The sequence below is a fragment of the Vespa crabro genome, chromosome 8 (genome assembly GCF_910589235.1).
Source record: "Vespa crabro chromosome 8, iyVesCrab1.2, whole genome shotgun sequence".
Lineage (NCBI taxonomy): Eukaryota > Metazoa > Arthropoda > Insecta > Hymenoptera > Vespidae > Vespa > Vespa crabro.
The window spans coordinates 7,008,634-7,021,731 of record NC_060962.1 but is presented as its reverse complement, the minus strand read 5'-3'; the positions used below and the strand labels follow the sequence as shown (position 1 = coordinate 7,021,731).

Genomic DNA, 13,098 nt, shown 5'->3' with positions numbered 1-13,098 from the left:
CTAATTGTCCGACCCCATTATGACCCCAGCCATAAATTTCACCGTTATTTGTAACCGCCATACTATAAGTCTGTCCGCAAGTGATAGACACAACTTTTTTACCGGTTAATGAGGAATTAATTTTTCGTGGTGCACCTTGATTAGAACTTATACCACTGCCTACTTGTCCACAATTGTTTTGTCCCCACGCATAAACCTACACATATGTAAATTCATCAATTGATTTTTTTTGCAATGCTAAATTCTTTACTTATAATATTATATAATGTTATGTCATAATGCATACTTCCTTTCTCTAAGATGATTATTCGATTACGAGATATACTTTTGTTTCTTTGTTACCTCTCCTTCATCCGTAAGAGCAAGAGAATGATGACTTCCACAAGCAATGTCTATCACAACTTTTTCGCTCAAAGGCATTCCTACAGGAGTTGGAGTCAATCCATGATTCGATGATCCATTACCCAATTCACAGAATCCATTATGTCCCCAAGAATATACCTTTTAAATATTACAGACAATTATGATATATGTATATATATACATAGGTTTTATCAATATATTAATATAAGTACCTCTCCTTTATCTGTAAGTGCCAATACATGAGGACCACTGCCATAAGCAAAAGTTTTTATACCCTTTTCACAAAGGGCTTCTACTTTTTTAGGATGAAGAGTACTATGCGCGTCTCCTGTTCCAAGACAACCAGTAATGTTGCATCCCAAACCGTATACCATATCATCCTTTGTTACAATTAAAGCTTCATTACCTAAGTTACCTGCAAGAGAAATCTTTTTTTTTTTTTTTAATATCCCAAACTAATCGTCAATAATATTAATAGAAAAGCAAGAAATTTATTATATCACGTAAATAAAAATTGATAACAAATGTCATAGAATAGGGGAAAATACATGTAACAAAAGAGTTGTCATGAATTACCATATACTACGACCATTTGAATACTGGCAATGAATTTAGATTCTAATAAGCTAAAAATTGGCCAATTCTTTAAATCGAAGGAAGACATTTTGTATTTTGTAACTTTTTTCTTTCTTTTTTTTTTTTTTTTTGAACAGATTACTCTTTGTTTATATACTTCAAAATAATTTCAATCTGTAAACACTTTAACCTATGCCGTGACTAATCGCGAAGACGACAGTAATCCCCCCTGAGTAACAAGATACAATGAGATCTGAAAATACTATACTATAGATAATTCTTCGATCATATGTGAAAGAGATAAAATGCGATAATAGAATTGAGATAAGATTTTGAATTTGAAATTAAAATTTTTAAATTAAATTTTTGCTCGAACAAAAGTAAATGAAAATATTCATTTTTTCAGATTAATATTATATACATCATTGAGAGTGTATTAATATAAACAAACGATATGTTTACGCAATTAAATGTAATAAAAAAAAAAAAAAAAAATAGATAAATAAATATAAAAAGTATTTCAAATTAATAAAAAAAAAAGTTTCTGGTGATTTCGATCACGTATCACAAGTCACTTTAAAATTTTAAGTCAATTTAAAAATTCTATTGAATAACATAATCGGCATTTCTTTCCCTATTTATGCATTTGTCCATCAATTGTGCATTCGTATTATTTGCCATTAGAAAAGTGATACAAGCTTAATTGAAGCTAAGATTTGTATTCTTTTTTTTTTCTTTTTTTCTTTTATCTTTAATATTATAATATAATTATAATAGCATCTAAATTAGTTACTTTGATTGGTCTCGAACTATCTTAAAATTTGATTGGTTCGAATTGTTCAAATAATACTAGAGAATATCTATCGTGCATATGCCATGTAAGAAATAAATTACTAACTTTTGTACGAGCCACGAACAAGTCAAACCATTTTTCACCAGCATTCTTATTTTTAAATTTAACAATGTATTAATGAAGTATAAGAATTTATAATAAATATCGTGCGAAATGGTTTTGTCATTTTGTGTTAAAAGATTTATTTTGTCAAGGAGTAATGCTCATAAAATACCAAAACGTAATGGATACATAGTACTGTAAGTCAACTACATTGAAATCATTTTTATGTTAGGTTAAAGATATTTTATTTTCATCTATTACTATTTATTATTTTTTTTAATTTCTCCATTTCTCATTTATAAAGTTTTCTTAAAAAGAAAAAAAAAAAAAAAGATTCTTCTTTGATTGCTTTCTTGATCTTTGAAAATAGTCTTCCAGAAATAGGCGAAGAATGTCCACAACAAAATTTATTGAAAGAGGATAAGACTCCAGAATTTAATAATATTACCATTGAAAAATGTATAACAGCGATTCGAAAACAAACTATAGAATGTGATAATCAAATACAAAAAATAGAAACAGAATTACAAGGTTGGTAGATTAATAATTATATTTTATAAATTTTCTAAAGATGATAACCTAACACTGAATTATTTTGTTATTTAATATGTTGATCATAAATAATAATAATAATGTTAAGTCTACTTATTCAAATAAATAGAATATGAACACTAATGTGTTATAAAATATTTAACATTTTCCAGGTAAAAAAGATGTAAACGTATTTAACGATATCTTATACCCCTTGGAAGAAACTTATGTTCCTTTGGGAATAACATGGGGTATAGCACAAACATTATATTATGGAAACCAAACTTTAATACCTACCAAATCTTTTATTGGTATCAATTTACGTGCTTTGAAAGCAACAGAAGCTAAATTTAGTAGCTTACCAATTTATGAAGCTTGTAAACGTGCTAAAGAAAATAAAAATATCCAATTAACAAGTCAACAAGAAAGGTTACTAGAAAAATATACAATGGAAGGAAGATTGAATGGATTGGAATTATCGAAAAAAAAGAAGGAATGGCTTAAAAATAGTTACCGTATTTTATATGAACAAGAAATGGATTTTATAAAAAAATACGAGGTCAATATTTTAACAAAGTATAATAAAAGTTATTAATAATAAAGATTATAATGAAATTATTATTTTGTAGAGTGCAATAAAGCAATGTTCTTATATCATACAAAATGAAGATGACGTTAAAGATTTTCCCGAGGAATTATTAGAAGCTACAGCAACAAATCCTGCACAATCTCATGTAGGTCCTTGGACTATCACTTTACAGCCACACGTTCTTAAATTATTCTTAGGTACATAAGTTCTATATCATTTCAAATATTTCTTTTATATCATTGTTTAATACTTGTAATTGAAATTATTTGTTTAGAATATTGTTCTAGTCGACTTTTACGTTGGAAAATGTGGAAAGCGAATGCTACATTATTATCTCCCTCCGATGATAAGATGTTCCAAACAAATTCTATATTAAGAGAAATTTATTATATGCGTAAACAACAGGCAAATTTGTTCAAATTTAAAACCTATGCTCATATGAGTATGATAACAAAAATGGCTGGTAGTTTAGAAGAAGTGTATAATACATTTAACATCTTGTTAGAAAGTGGTAAGATTAACTTTTTAATTTATCATTTTCAATTTTTTTATTTTCTTTTTTTTTTTTTTTTTTTTTTTTTTTTTTTAACGTCAAACTATAATAACCAATATATTGTATTAGCTCGTAATGCTCAGGAACTCGAAATACAAAAGTTGACTGAATTTGCAAATGAAAGAGGATTAGAAGGTTCCCTCAAGCCATGGGATGTCCTTTATTGGAATAAACAATATCAAGATAATATTTATAAGTAATATAATAAAACATTTCATATATATATATACAAATTTATAAATTATGATAAATCATAAATTATATAATTATACAATGATAAATGTTACAGATTTAAAAAAGAATCATTGAAAAATTACTTTCCATTGCCAAAGGTGCTAAATGGATTATTTGATTTACTTAAAGAAAATTTTGGTATAGAAATTGTTGAGAATAAAAAAGTAGACATTTGGCACAAGGACGTTTCCTTCTATGATGTATTTAATAGAAATATATCAAGTACAGAACCGATAGCAAATTTTTATTTAGATCCCTATGTAAGGGGTGAAGAAAAACCTCATGGTAGTCAAAACTCTGGATATATGGTAATAATAAAAAATAGAAGTAAACGTTTGGACACAAAACCAATGTGTTCTTTAATATTTCATTTTCAACGTCCAAAGGTTGAAAATCCTTCGTTACTTACGTTTGAAAACGTGCGAACGGTATTTCAGCAGGTAAAATAAATTATGTTTAATTATAAAAAAAAAAAAAAAAAAAAAAAAATTATTGTTTCAACTAAAACATTCTTTCACATTATATGTTTAATATTTAGTTTGGTCATGCATTGCATCATATGACAGCTACAACCGATTATCCAGACATTTCTGGACTATCTTACGTAGAATGGGATGCAGCTTACATTTATAATTGTTTTCTTGAGAATTGGTATGTTTAATATTTATATACATGAATGTGCATTTTCTAATATTAAAATTATTTTACAATAGGTTATATGAACCATCAACTTTACAAAAGATTTCTGAACATTATGAAACAAAAGAAACTTTACCGGCAGAAGCAGTTGAACTCATAAAAAATTCAAGATTACAATTAGCAGGATATAATTTATGTACAGATCTTCTTTTTTCACGTTTTGACTTAGAGATATATTCAAGGTAAAATTTATTATACATATGTGTGTGTATGTGTATATATATATATAATGTGTATATATATATATATATATATATATATATATATATATATTTTATAAGCTTACTAAGAATAAAAATGCTAAATGAAATTTTAAAAAATATTTAGTGAAGAATCTTGGGGAGCTATTATGGAAAGACTTTGGAAAGAACACTTCGTAATGCCAATGGAAATAAACGATGTATTTATTTATTCTTTTAAACCTATTTTTTCTATGCGTTTGGCTACAAATCATTATGGGTAGGTCGATAATCTTTTTCTTTGACTTCCTATTTAATATTGTTATATGTGATATATAATATTTATTTTTCTTCTCTACAGTCATCTTTGGTCAAAAATGATTGCAGCAGATATATTTAGTGCATTTCAAGAAGTACCTTTTGAAAACAAAATTGGTTATGAGGAAGTTTGCGAAAGATTCCAAAAAACATTTTTATCTTTAAATAGTATTTATCCAACTACTGAAATTTTTAAAAGATTCAGAGGAAGGAATCCAAATCCTCAAGCACTGTTAAGAAATCTGGAATTATATAAAACTGAATAATAAAAAATTAGAAAATTACAAACTTTCTCCTAAATATAAATTTCAAGACTTTTCATATACCACTCTGTTGTATATAAATATCATTATACATTATTCCTTAAAAATAAGATTAAGATACATAATTATGCATCTTTTACAATATAAGAAAATATAAGAACTAAAAACTATACACATAAGCTTAAAAAAATAAAAAATAATAAATTGGAATTCATCACATTGTGAAATGTAAAAATTCAGAAAATAAAAAAAAACGTCAAATTCAATAGTAAGCAATACAAATTTAATTTATATATATAATGTAAAATATAATAAATAAAAAATTCTAAAAGCAGGAAGTTTTTGAATTTGGATTAATAAATTAAAAGTAAGTACCACATATGTAATAATATAGCACGGAACAAGAGATATTAAATTTTTTTTTTATGTATGTGTGTGGTAATACTATTAAATATATATATATATATATATATATATATATATATATACACACGTACACATACACATATATATGTATTTACATTAGCTCTCCTTTAAAAAACAGAATTTTCATTAAACTTCCAATAAAGCAACTATTATAATACTAATGAAAAGTAAGATTATAATTATCCAATAACCACAAGTACTATCTTTGTAATTAATGTTTTCTACTTGACGTGTTCTATTAATTAAAGATTGATCAGTCATATCCATATGATCGGCCAAGTCGTCGATTATTTCTATATCAATAAAAAATACATTAATAGATATAAATTGTATTATTAAATTATTCCATGTAAATGCTTTTTATTACCATTATGTTGTTCTACTGTATTGCTAATAGTTTGTCCTATTTCTTTTTGACGTGCTAGTACTTTGCATAATTCTTCTAATCCTTTGTCTTGTTCTGATAAATAAAAACAATTAATATTATATTACCTACAGATATGTTAAAAACTAAATATTATAATAATACCAAAAAATTTATTAAATAAGTAAATACCTTGCAAGACTTGTTCTTGGTAATTTTTAAAACTTTGTACATCTATGGGTTTATCATCATCATCATCTATGGCCCATGATGTTGTTCCCATATCAGCAAATGCAGATGTTCCAGATCTTAATAAACTGTTTCGGTTTGATAACAGAGATTTTGTTCTGGATTCATAGAGCTTTTGTAATTGAATATCTTTACTTTGTAATAGTTCAATCTGTCTTGTTCTACGTTCTGCTTCTTCTACAGTTCTATATATCCTTGCATCTTAAGGAATATATGTTTAACGTTTTCATATTTCTTCATAAAATATATAATAACAAATATATGGCAAGTTTAATGACAAATCAAAAGGATACATAGTTTTGGATTTGAAGGCTTCTTCAACTTTAATTTTAAGTTGATAAATTTCTCTATTATACTGTTTCATACGTAAACGTATATTTGTAGATAAACTTGCATAAGCTTGAGATGTTTCTGATTCTCGTTCACGCATAGTGAGTTGTTCCATAATTTCACGGAACAACTTCTCGCAAGCTTCATATTCAGTAAGCCTAATAGATAATAAAATAAAGGTGCTTTATTGCAAAAATATGAAAATTACAAAACTACGAAAGATCTTTATTAATGGATAAAATAAAGAGAAAAAAAAAAACGAAATATTTTAATTAACAAACATCATACCAGGGATCATTGTCTTCTATATAAACGAGTGCCATCCTTAATGATTTCTACAATACAAATAAGCTAAAATTGTGAAAATATATAAATGTATATCGATATCTCCATCATAACCATAAATTAAATGTTCGAGATGATCAAATGATCTAACGAACACCCAACGAGAAGAAAATCAGGTTGATATATATCATGACGAATAGCCTTGATCCATCCGCAAGTCATCCCCCACACAACGTGGTACACGTAGTAAAATGTACGATGTATATAGAATATTATGCTTTCACATTATTTACACACGTTCCCGTTGTACCTTTTCAACAGTATTCTATTATATCGACGCAATTTCAAATCCTTTTACCTACAACGTTTTTTTCTTTTCTTTTTCTTTTTTTTTCTTTAGAATGCTCCTTCTTATCTCATTGATATCATAATATCACGAAATATATGCCATTGAATATGAAAAATAAAAAAGATATCAATCGAACGATATCGAAAGTAATTTTTTAATTATGGGCGATCCCATCGCGTTAAGCCGAATAATACGTTATATCATATAGCGCGCAAGCGTCTTATAATATGATTGGTCGCGATTAAAAGCGGTCAAAAGGTTCATGCAAGTATGCGCGCGCATGCGTTAGCAAAAGTAAGAAAGAGATAAAGATATTCAGATATATAGCGCAAAAAAGAAATAGACAGATGATCACTGTGAAGAAAGAGAGAGAGAGAGAAAGAGAGAGAGAGAGAGAGAGAGAGGAAGGAAGGAGGAAAAAGGAGGGGAAAGAAAGAGAGAAAAGCAAAAACGAAAGAGTACATGCGCGTAATCTCGTCCGCGAGCAGAAAATTATATTCAGTTGTATTCTTACTGTTGTCACATATCGAGAAAAGTAATTCGCTCGTGTAAACTCAAGAGAGAACGTTTGAATGAACGCGAATAAGTGAGAAACGAGAGGAAAAGAAGACAGGTGTCGAATATGTCACGTTGCTATGAAACTCGGTGATATTTTCGTCGAAAGGTAAAAAAACATAAAGGTAAAAAATATAAGAAGGATCGGTAGAACACAAAAAAAAGAACATTTTCTCATATTATTTGTCACGCGCGCGCACGTAAGAGAGAGAAAGAGAGAGAGAGAGAGAGAAAGAGAAAAAAAAAGAGAAAGAGAAATAAAGACGGACGGGACCGTGTTTCTCGGAAGGTCACAGAAGGCAATATAAGAAAACGATCACGATTCGCGTTCGTTTATGTGTGTGTGTGTGTGTGTGTGTGTGTGTGTGTGTATGTGTGTGTATGTGTGGTGGTCCGAGAAAGATAATTCGAAGTGGGGAATCTTGAGAAACTTGATCTCTCGTTGAGACGGGTCAGCAGCACGCATCGGTCGCGTTAAATCCTGACGCAAGTGCGAACGGTGAACGGACACAGGAAAAATTTAGATCCGGGTTGTGCGCGTATGCTACGATTTTGGAAGGACGATCTACAAATGGAGCACGGGTGCGTCCTTAAAATGAAAATGAGCGCAGAAATGGAGTATCGTTATTTTAGTATTGTTCTAAATATTGATTTTTAACGCTCGACTACGTCGGAGAGAGATATCTGAAATCTCTCTCTTTCTCTCTCTCTCTCTCTCTCTCTCTCTCTCTCTCTCTCTCTCTCTCTTTCATTTATGTGAAAATACGGAATTTTTTTTATTGTTTTCCTTTCTCTTTTTTCTTTCTCTATTACGTACATACGTACACACACACATACATACATTCATACATTTATACATACATTCATACATACATTCATACATACATATATATATATATACATACATCATATATATACATACATACATATATCATATATATATATATATACATACATAACAGATGCACACGTTATTTAAATCGTTAAACGATTGACGATCATTTTTTTCTTCGAAAATAATACGTTCTTGAAATGTGACATACATATATAAAATCGATCGTCCCCAGATCATACTATGAGTAGTACGTTCGAAACGGAGGCATCAACGATCGCGGTCTTGGTGATTAACAATATGACCAATTCCACTAACAATTTCCGAAATGTTTCCAAGGAAGCGACACCTATTTTCTTGCAGACTCGAACTGCTCAGGGCATAGCCGGTATTTTTGTCTGGCTAGCTCTTTTTTTAACTTGCCAACAGGTATGTTTTCAACGTTAAAAAGATAATTCGTTTACACGACAATCCTCTTATCAATATTTCGATCCTTTTTAGATTTATCAACATTTAAGATGGTATACCAATCCCACGGAACAACGATGGATAGTCAGAATACTTTTCATCGTGCCAATTTATGCTACTTATTCTTGGGTGTCCCTATTATTTTTCAATAGCGGAAGCTATTATGTTTATTTCTTTACCGTACGAGACTGTTATGAAGCATTTGTTATATATAACTTTTTGTCCTTATGCTACGAGTACCTGGGTGGTGAAGGGAACATTATGTCCGAAATAAGGGGAAAACCAATACGTTCCAATTGTTTGTACGGAACATGCTGCCTAGTTGGAAAGACTTATACTATTGGTTTCTTGAGATTTTGTAAACAAGCAACATTACAATTCTGCTTGGTCAAGCCTGTAATGGCTTTTGTCATTATATTTCTTCAAGCATTTGGCCATTATAGAGATGGAGATTGGTCACCAGATGGTGGCTATATTTATATAACAATGATTTATAATATCAGTGTATCTCTTGCTCTTTATGGACTTTTTCTCTTTTACTTTGCGACAAGAGAACTGCTCACTCCGTTTGAACCAGTTTTAAAATTTTGTACCGTCAAAAGTGTCATTTTCTTATCATTTTGGCAAGGTAATTTTTTTCTTATTTTTTCTTTATTAATATTTTCTTACAATCAATATTATACTAATTATTATTCTATTATCTTATTTCTAGGAGTGTTATTGGCCATTCTTGAAAAAGCAAATGTAATTTCACCAGTAATAGACAGCTTAGGTCAATCAACAAGCGCTGGTACCGTTTCTGCTGGTTATCAGAATTTTCTAATTTGCATTGAAATGTTGTTTGCTGCTATTGCATTGCGCTATGCATTTCCTTACCAAGTATATTCAGCTGGTTGTGTTACTGACTCTAGGGGAAGAAGCGTGACAATGCAAAGTATTAGTAGCAGTTTGAAAGTATGTAACAGTACTATGTTATATAGATGTTGAAAATTAATATTATCATAACAATATGTCAAATAAATTGTTTAGGAAACTATGAATCCAAAAGACATAATGACTGATGCCATCCACAACTTTCATCCACAATACCAACAGTATACGCAGTACAGCTCTGGTATGTCATATTTTATTATAGATGATTGCACTATGTGTTATTTAAAAAAATATTTTCAACTAATTAAGCAATATTATCAATGTAAGCTGCCTTAATTTTTTATAGCATGATGTAGTAATTAATCTGAAATCATGTTCCATAATTTATCTATGTTTTCTATAAATTTATATTCAATGTAATTATATATAAATTATATGGTTACATGTGACATAAGATGGATGTGAATGTTAGAATTGAAAATGTGTTCATGCTAAATGCAACGAATTATTATCAACATAATATAGCTTAAATAATGCAGTCATCACATTAATTTAACTTTAGTTTTTATATAAAACTTGAATCTTATCCATAATTGCAACTCGATTTAAACATTGAATAATACGAAATCATTCAAACACATCGAACGATATTGTATGTAAATAAAATATCTAACTAACATTCATTGGAAAAAATGGGAATAAAGTATGCTATGCCATTTTGCTAATAATAAAAAAAAAAAAAAAAAAAAAAAAAAAAAAAAAAAAAAAAAAAATCATTAGTTCCAGCTTCTTTTGATTTGCGCTAATGTTTTAGATTCAGCTTTGTTGATGGCACTTTATTTGCTATTTTTCAGACGTTAATACCAACTTGCCGTATGAAAAACTATGACACAGTGAGCCATCATTTTTTTAATTACAAGAAATTGGACATTGGGCTTTATGCAAGTTTAAATGAAGATTGAACATTATATATAATATAACAAAACATTTTTCTATATTAATAATACGTATTTATTTAATGATTTAAACGAAAATCTATTTACAGAGTTAAAGGTCAGCTCTCTCTGCTTAAAATATTATTAGTTGTATCAAAACATTGTCAACATGCATAGATAGGCATGATTCATTGATTTCATGATTAACAATCAATCTCTTTTGTAAAATAGAACTTAAGCACTTAACACAAAAGCACTTAGAAAAATGGTGTACTTATATATGTTGCTTTTAAATAAATGAAAATTATACATAACAGCTGATGTATTTTTTTTTTTTTTTTTCAATAACATAAAAATTAAATTCAAAGCCAGAATAATAAGATATAGATGATGTAAGATGATGATATGGCATGAAAATATGGGTGCAAGTTTATTCAGCATGCAAACATACAATTTCGTCTAGTTTATTTGAATGTACTATTTTTACATTTTTACTTTGTCATATTTCCATTATAAATGTAGTGGCTTGAAATTATCGATTTGTCTTGCAACAATCTGCATGATATTTTTGCAAATAAATATTGTCATTATTTCTGCAAATTTTTCTCTTTATTTTAAGATTAAAATTTGTAAATTAAATATAGCTATAAAATAATTTAAGAATTTAAACAAACTGTTTGGTACTTATTATAATTGTTATTAATAATTCTTAATCTATACTAAATATTTTGCAAAATATATATTATTAACTCAAACAGGCATAATTTTGTCTGTGATAATATGTGACATAATGTAACAAATAGGAGGACCGAAGGGGCAACGTGGTATGCGAGTATCCAGCTTTGATCCTGATGATCCACAAAATATGCCGGTACCACCACCACAAAGACGTAATACTTCTCATCAACGAGTTGCAACTATCTCACAAAATTATAATGAAAAAACTATGTTATTGAGTAGCGATGATGAATTTCAATAAATGTGGAAAGTAATTGATTGAATGCAGAGCTTACACAGATGACATATATATTAAATTCTATATATATATATATCTAGAATTCTATTCTAAATATATATATATATATATTTATGTTATAGTAAATGGAATTATTACCAACTAAGAATCTGCTTTCAGTGATTAAATACATTCTTTTAATTGTACATCATTAGATAGGAATATGACTCGCTCATGAGAAAACAATGAGAGATAGAAAAAAAATCATACGGTGTATATATATGCACCGTATTCTAATATAGTTCCATACCATTACATTCATGTTAATACATGTATTATGTTATATCATATAAACATAGTATAGAAGATATTTATTTTAATATGCTGACATGATTAAAACAGTTATCTATAAATGTGACTACTTTGTAAAGCTACGACAAACTTTATTTTAGGATAAAATTTAATTCAGAAAGACTACCTGTATAGTACTTAACTTTAAATAGGCACACGCGTTGCTATATTACTTCTCTATAATTTATCAGTATTTTTCTGAGAAGATCAGAATTATTTAAGTATTTCCACATTGATATTAATCCTTTATCAAAACTGCAATATTTTGTTAAGAAACATTCAAATGACTTGCGATAATAAGCAAAGTATAAAATTTATTAAAGGTACTTATAATTATATATAACTGTAAGTCACAAAAACCTTTGCGTCCTAGATTAAAGAACTAATAAATGTATATATTGTTAACATAAATTATATTTAATATAACGTAAAATAATTCAAGTTTTCCTTCAAGATAATTATTGCAAGTAAAAAATCGTTCAAATAACGATCACGAAAGGGAGAAACAATAATTGATAAATAATGTCTCAGATATGAATAAATATAAGTATCTGATGTTTTATGTGTATAGAACCTTATATTCTCCTTATTATTGTAAATAAATACTTACAGCCTCTAGTATTTAATAATAAAAGATTAAAATATATTATTCACATTTTAAAAATATTTCATTGCAATTTGTTCAAAATGAAATTCTCTCTACATCTTTTTTGTAACAAATATCTGTTAATATAATATTTATAAAATTTTATGTTAAACACTTATATTTTTTATAATCAAATTATAAATTATTAACAAATTGAATTAAAATTTTTAATCATATGTAGATAATTATTAGATAAATTAGTATAATATATTTCTTTAGAAATGTCTGATTTAATAACACTTCAATTTTGCAAAGAAATATAAACAAATATTGACAATTG

The 13,098-nt window shown here is 27.8% G+C and overlaps 4 protein-coding genes across 10 annotated transcripts in view; 2 read left to right on the top strand and 2 right to left on the bottom strand.

Moving 5' to 3' along the window:
• LOC124426098 (RCC1 and BTB domain-containing protein 1-like) overlaps nucleotides 1-1,236 on the bottom strand; it is a 3,985-nt gene extending 2,749 nt beyond the window's left edge. Inside the window, exons 1-4 of one of the 2 annotated variants that reach the window (XM_046967385.1) lie at nucleotides 940-1,236; nucleotides 576-791; nucleotides 343-501; nucleotides 1-196 (exon numbers count right to left, since the gene is read on the bottom strand). The exon at nucleotides 1-196 is cut by the window's left edge and continues 66 nt beyond it. In XM_046967385.1, coding sequence (XP_046823341.1) covers nucleotides 1-196; nucleotides 343-501; nucleotides 576-791; nucleotides 940-942 — 574 coding nt within the window. In that variant the 5' untranslated portion in view covers nucleotides 943-1,236. The remainder of the gene's footprint in view (nucleotides 197-342; nucleotides 502-575; nucleotides 792-939) is intronic. The other variant, XM_046967384.1, reaches the window with a different exon arrangement.
• A 617-nt stretch (nucleotides 1,237-1,853) lies between these two features.
• LOC124425922 (probable cytosolic oligopeptidase A) lies at nucleotides 1,854-5,243 on the top strand. The gene is made up of 11 exons (XM_046967001.1): nucleotides 1,854-2,031; nucleotides 2,205-2,365; nucleotides 2,539-2,924; nucleotides 2,995-3,151; nucleotides 3,229-3,465; nucleotides 3,577-3,703; nucleotides 3,797-4,181; nucleotides 4,280-4,392; nucleotides 4,455-4,622; nucleotides 4,768-4,899; nucleotides 4,981-5,243. Exons 1-11 carry the CDS (start codon nucleotides 1,946-1,948, stop codon nucleotides 5,201-5,203), a joined length of 2,175 nt encoding a protein of 724 aa, XP_046822957.1. The 5' UTR covers nucleotides 1,854-1,945; the 3' UTR covers nucleotides 5,204-5,243.
• A 467-nt stretch (nucleotides 5,244-5,710) lies between these two features.
• Nucleotides 5,711-7,374, bottom strand: LOC124425925 (syntaxin-8). The gene is made up of 5 exons (XM_046967010.1): nucleotides 6,858-7,374; nucleotides 6,533-6,727; nucleotides 6,183-6,424; nucleotides 5,994-6,086; nucleotides 5,711-5,919 (listed from the first exon to the last, which is right to left on the bottom strand). Exons 1-5 carry the CDS (start codon nucleotides 6,890-6,892, stop codon nucleotides 5,753-5,755), a joined length of 732 nt encoding a protein of 243 aa, XP_046822966.1. The 5' UTR covers nucleotides 6,893-7,374; the 3' UTR covers nucleotides 5,711-5,752.
• A 286-nt stretch (nucleotides 7,375-7,660) lies between these two features.
• On the top strand, nucleotides 7,661-12,734 carry LOC124425924 (transmembrane protein 184B). 6 transcript variants are annotated; one of them, XM_046967009.1, is made up of 7 exons: nucleotides 7,663-7,883; nucleotides 8,826-9,019; nucleotides 9,092-9,686; nucleotides 9,771-10,012; nucleotides 10,088-10,172; nucleotides 10,786-10,824; nucleotides 11,670-11,867. In XM_046967009.1, exons 2-6 carry the CDS (start codon nucleotides 8,834-8,836, stop codon nucleotides 10,818-10,820), a joined length of 1,143 nt encoding a protein of 380 aa, XP_046822965.1. In that variant the 5' UTR covers nucleotides 7,663-7,883; nucleotides 8,826-8,833; the 3' UTR covers nucleotides 10,821-10,824; nucleotides 11,670-11,867. The 6 variants fall into 6 exon arrangements, 5 of the variants coding, with proteins under 5 accessions (XP_046822962.1, XP_046822961.1, XP_046822965.1 ...); XR_006942607.1 differs by having other exon boundaries at nucleotides 7,665-7,883; nucleotides 10,786-10,984; XM_046967006.1 differs by lacking the exon at nucleotides 10,786-10,824 and having other exon boundaries at nucleotides 7,661-7,867; nucleotides 11,670-12,734.
• Nucleotides 12,735-13,098: the final 364 nt, after the last annotated feature.

Excerpts from the sequence above, each read along its gene's own strand:
- LOC124425922 (XM_046967001.1), top strand. The coding sequence starts at position 1,946 with ATGGTTTTGTCATTTTGTGTTAAAAGATTTATTTTGTCAAGGAGTAAT. Across the intron at positions 3,466-3,576 it reads TAACATCTTGTTAGAAAGTG|CTCGTAATGCTCAGGAACTC; the intron begins GTAAGATTAACT and ends ATATTGTATTAG. Across the intron at positions 4,393-4,454 it reads AATTGTTTTCTTGAGAATTG|GTTATATGAACCATCAACTT; the intron begins GTATGTTTAATA and ends ATTTTACAATAG.
- LOC124425925 (XM_046967010.1), bottom strand. The coding sequence starts at position 6,892 with ATGGCACTCGTTTATATAGAAGACAATGATCCCTG. Across the intron at positions 6,425-6,532 it reads GCCTTCAAATCCAAAACTAT|AACTGTAGAAGAAGCAGAAC; the intron begins GTATCCTTTTGA and ends AAGGATATATAG. Across the intron at positions 5,920-5,993 it reads TACAGTAGAACAACATAATG|AAATAATCGACGACTTGGCC; the intron begins GTAATAAAAAGC and ends TTATTGATATAG.
- LOC124425924 (XM_046967006.1), top strand. The coding sequence starts at position 8,834 with ATGAGTAGTACGTTCGAAACGGAGGCATCAACGATCGCGGTCTTGGTG. Across the intron at positions 9,020-9,091 it reads TTTTTTTAACTTGCCAACAG|ATTTATCAACATTTAAGATG; the intron begins GTATGTTTTCAA and ends GATCCTTTTTAG. Across the intron at positions 10,173-11,669 it reads GTATACGCAGTACAGCTCTG|GAGGACCGAAGGGGCAACGT; the intron begins GTATGTCATATT and ends TGTAACAAATAG.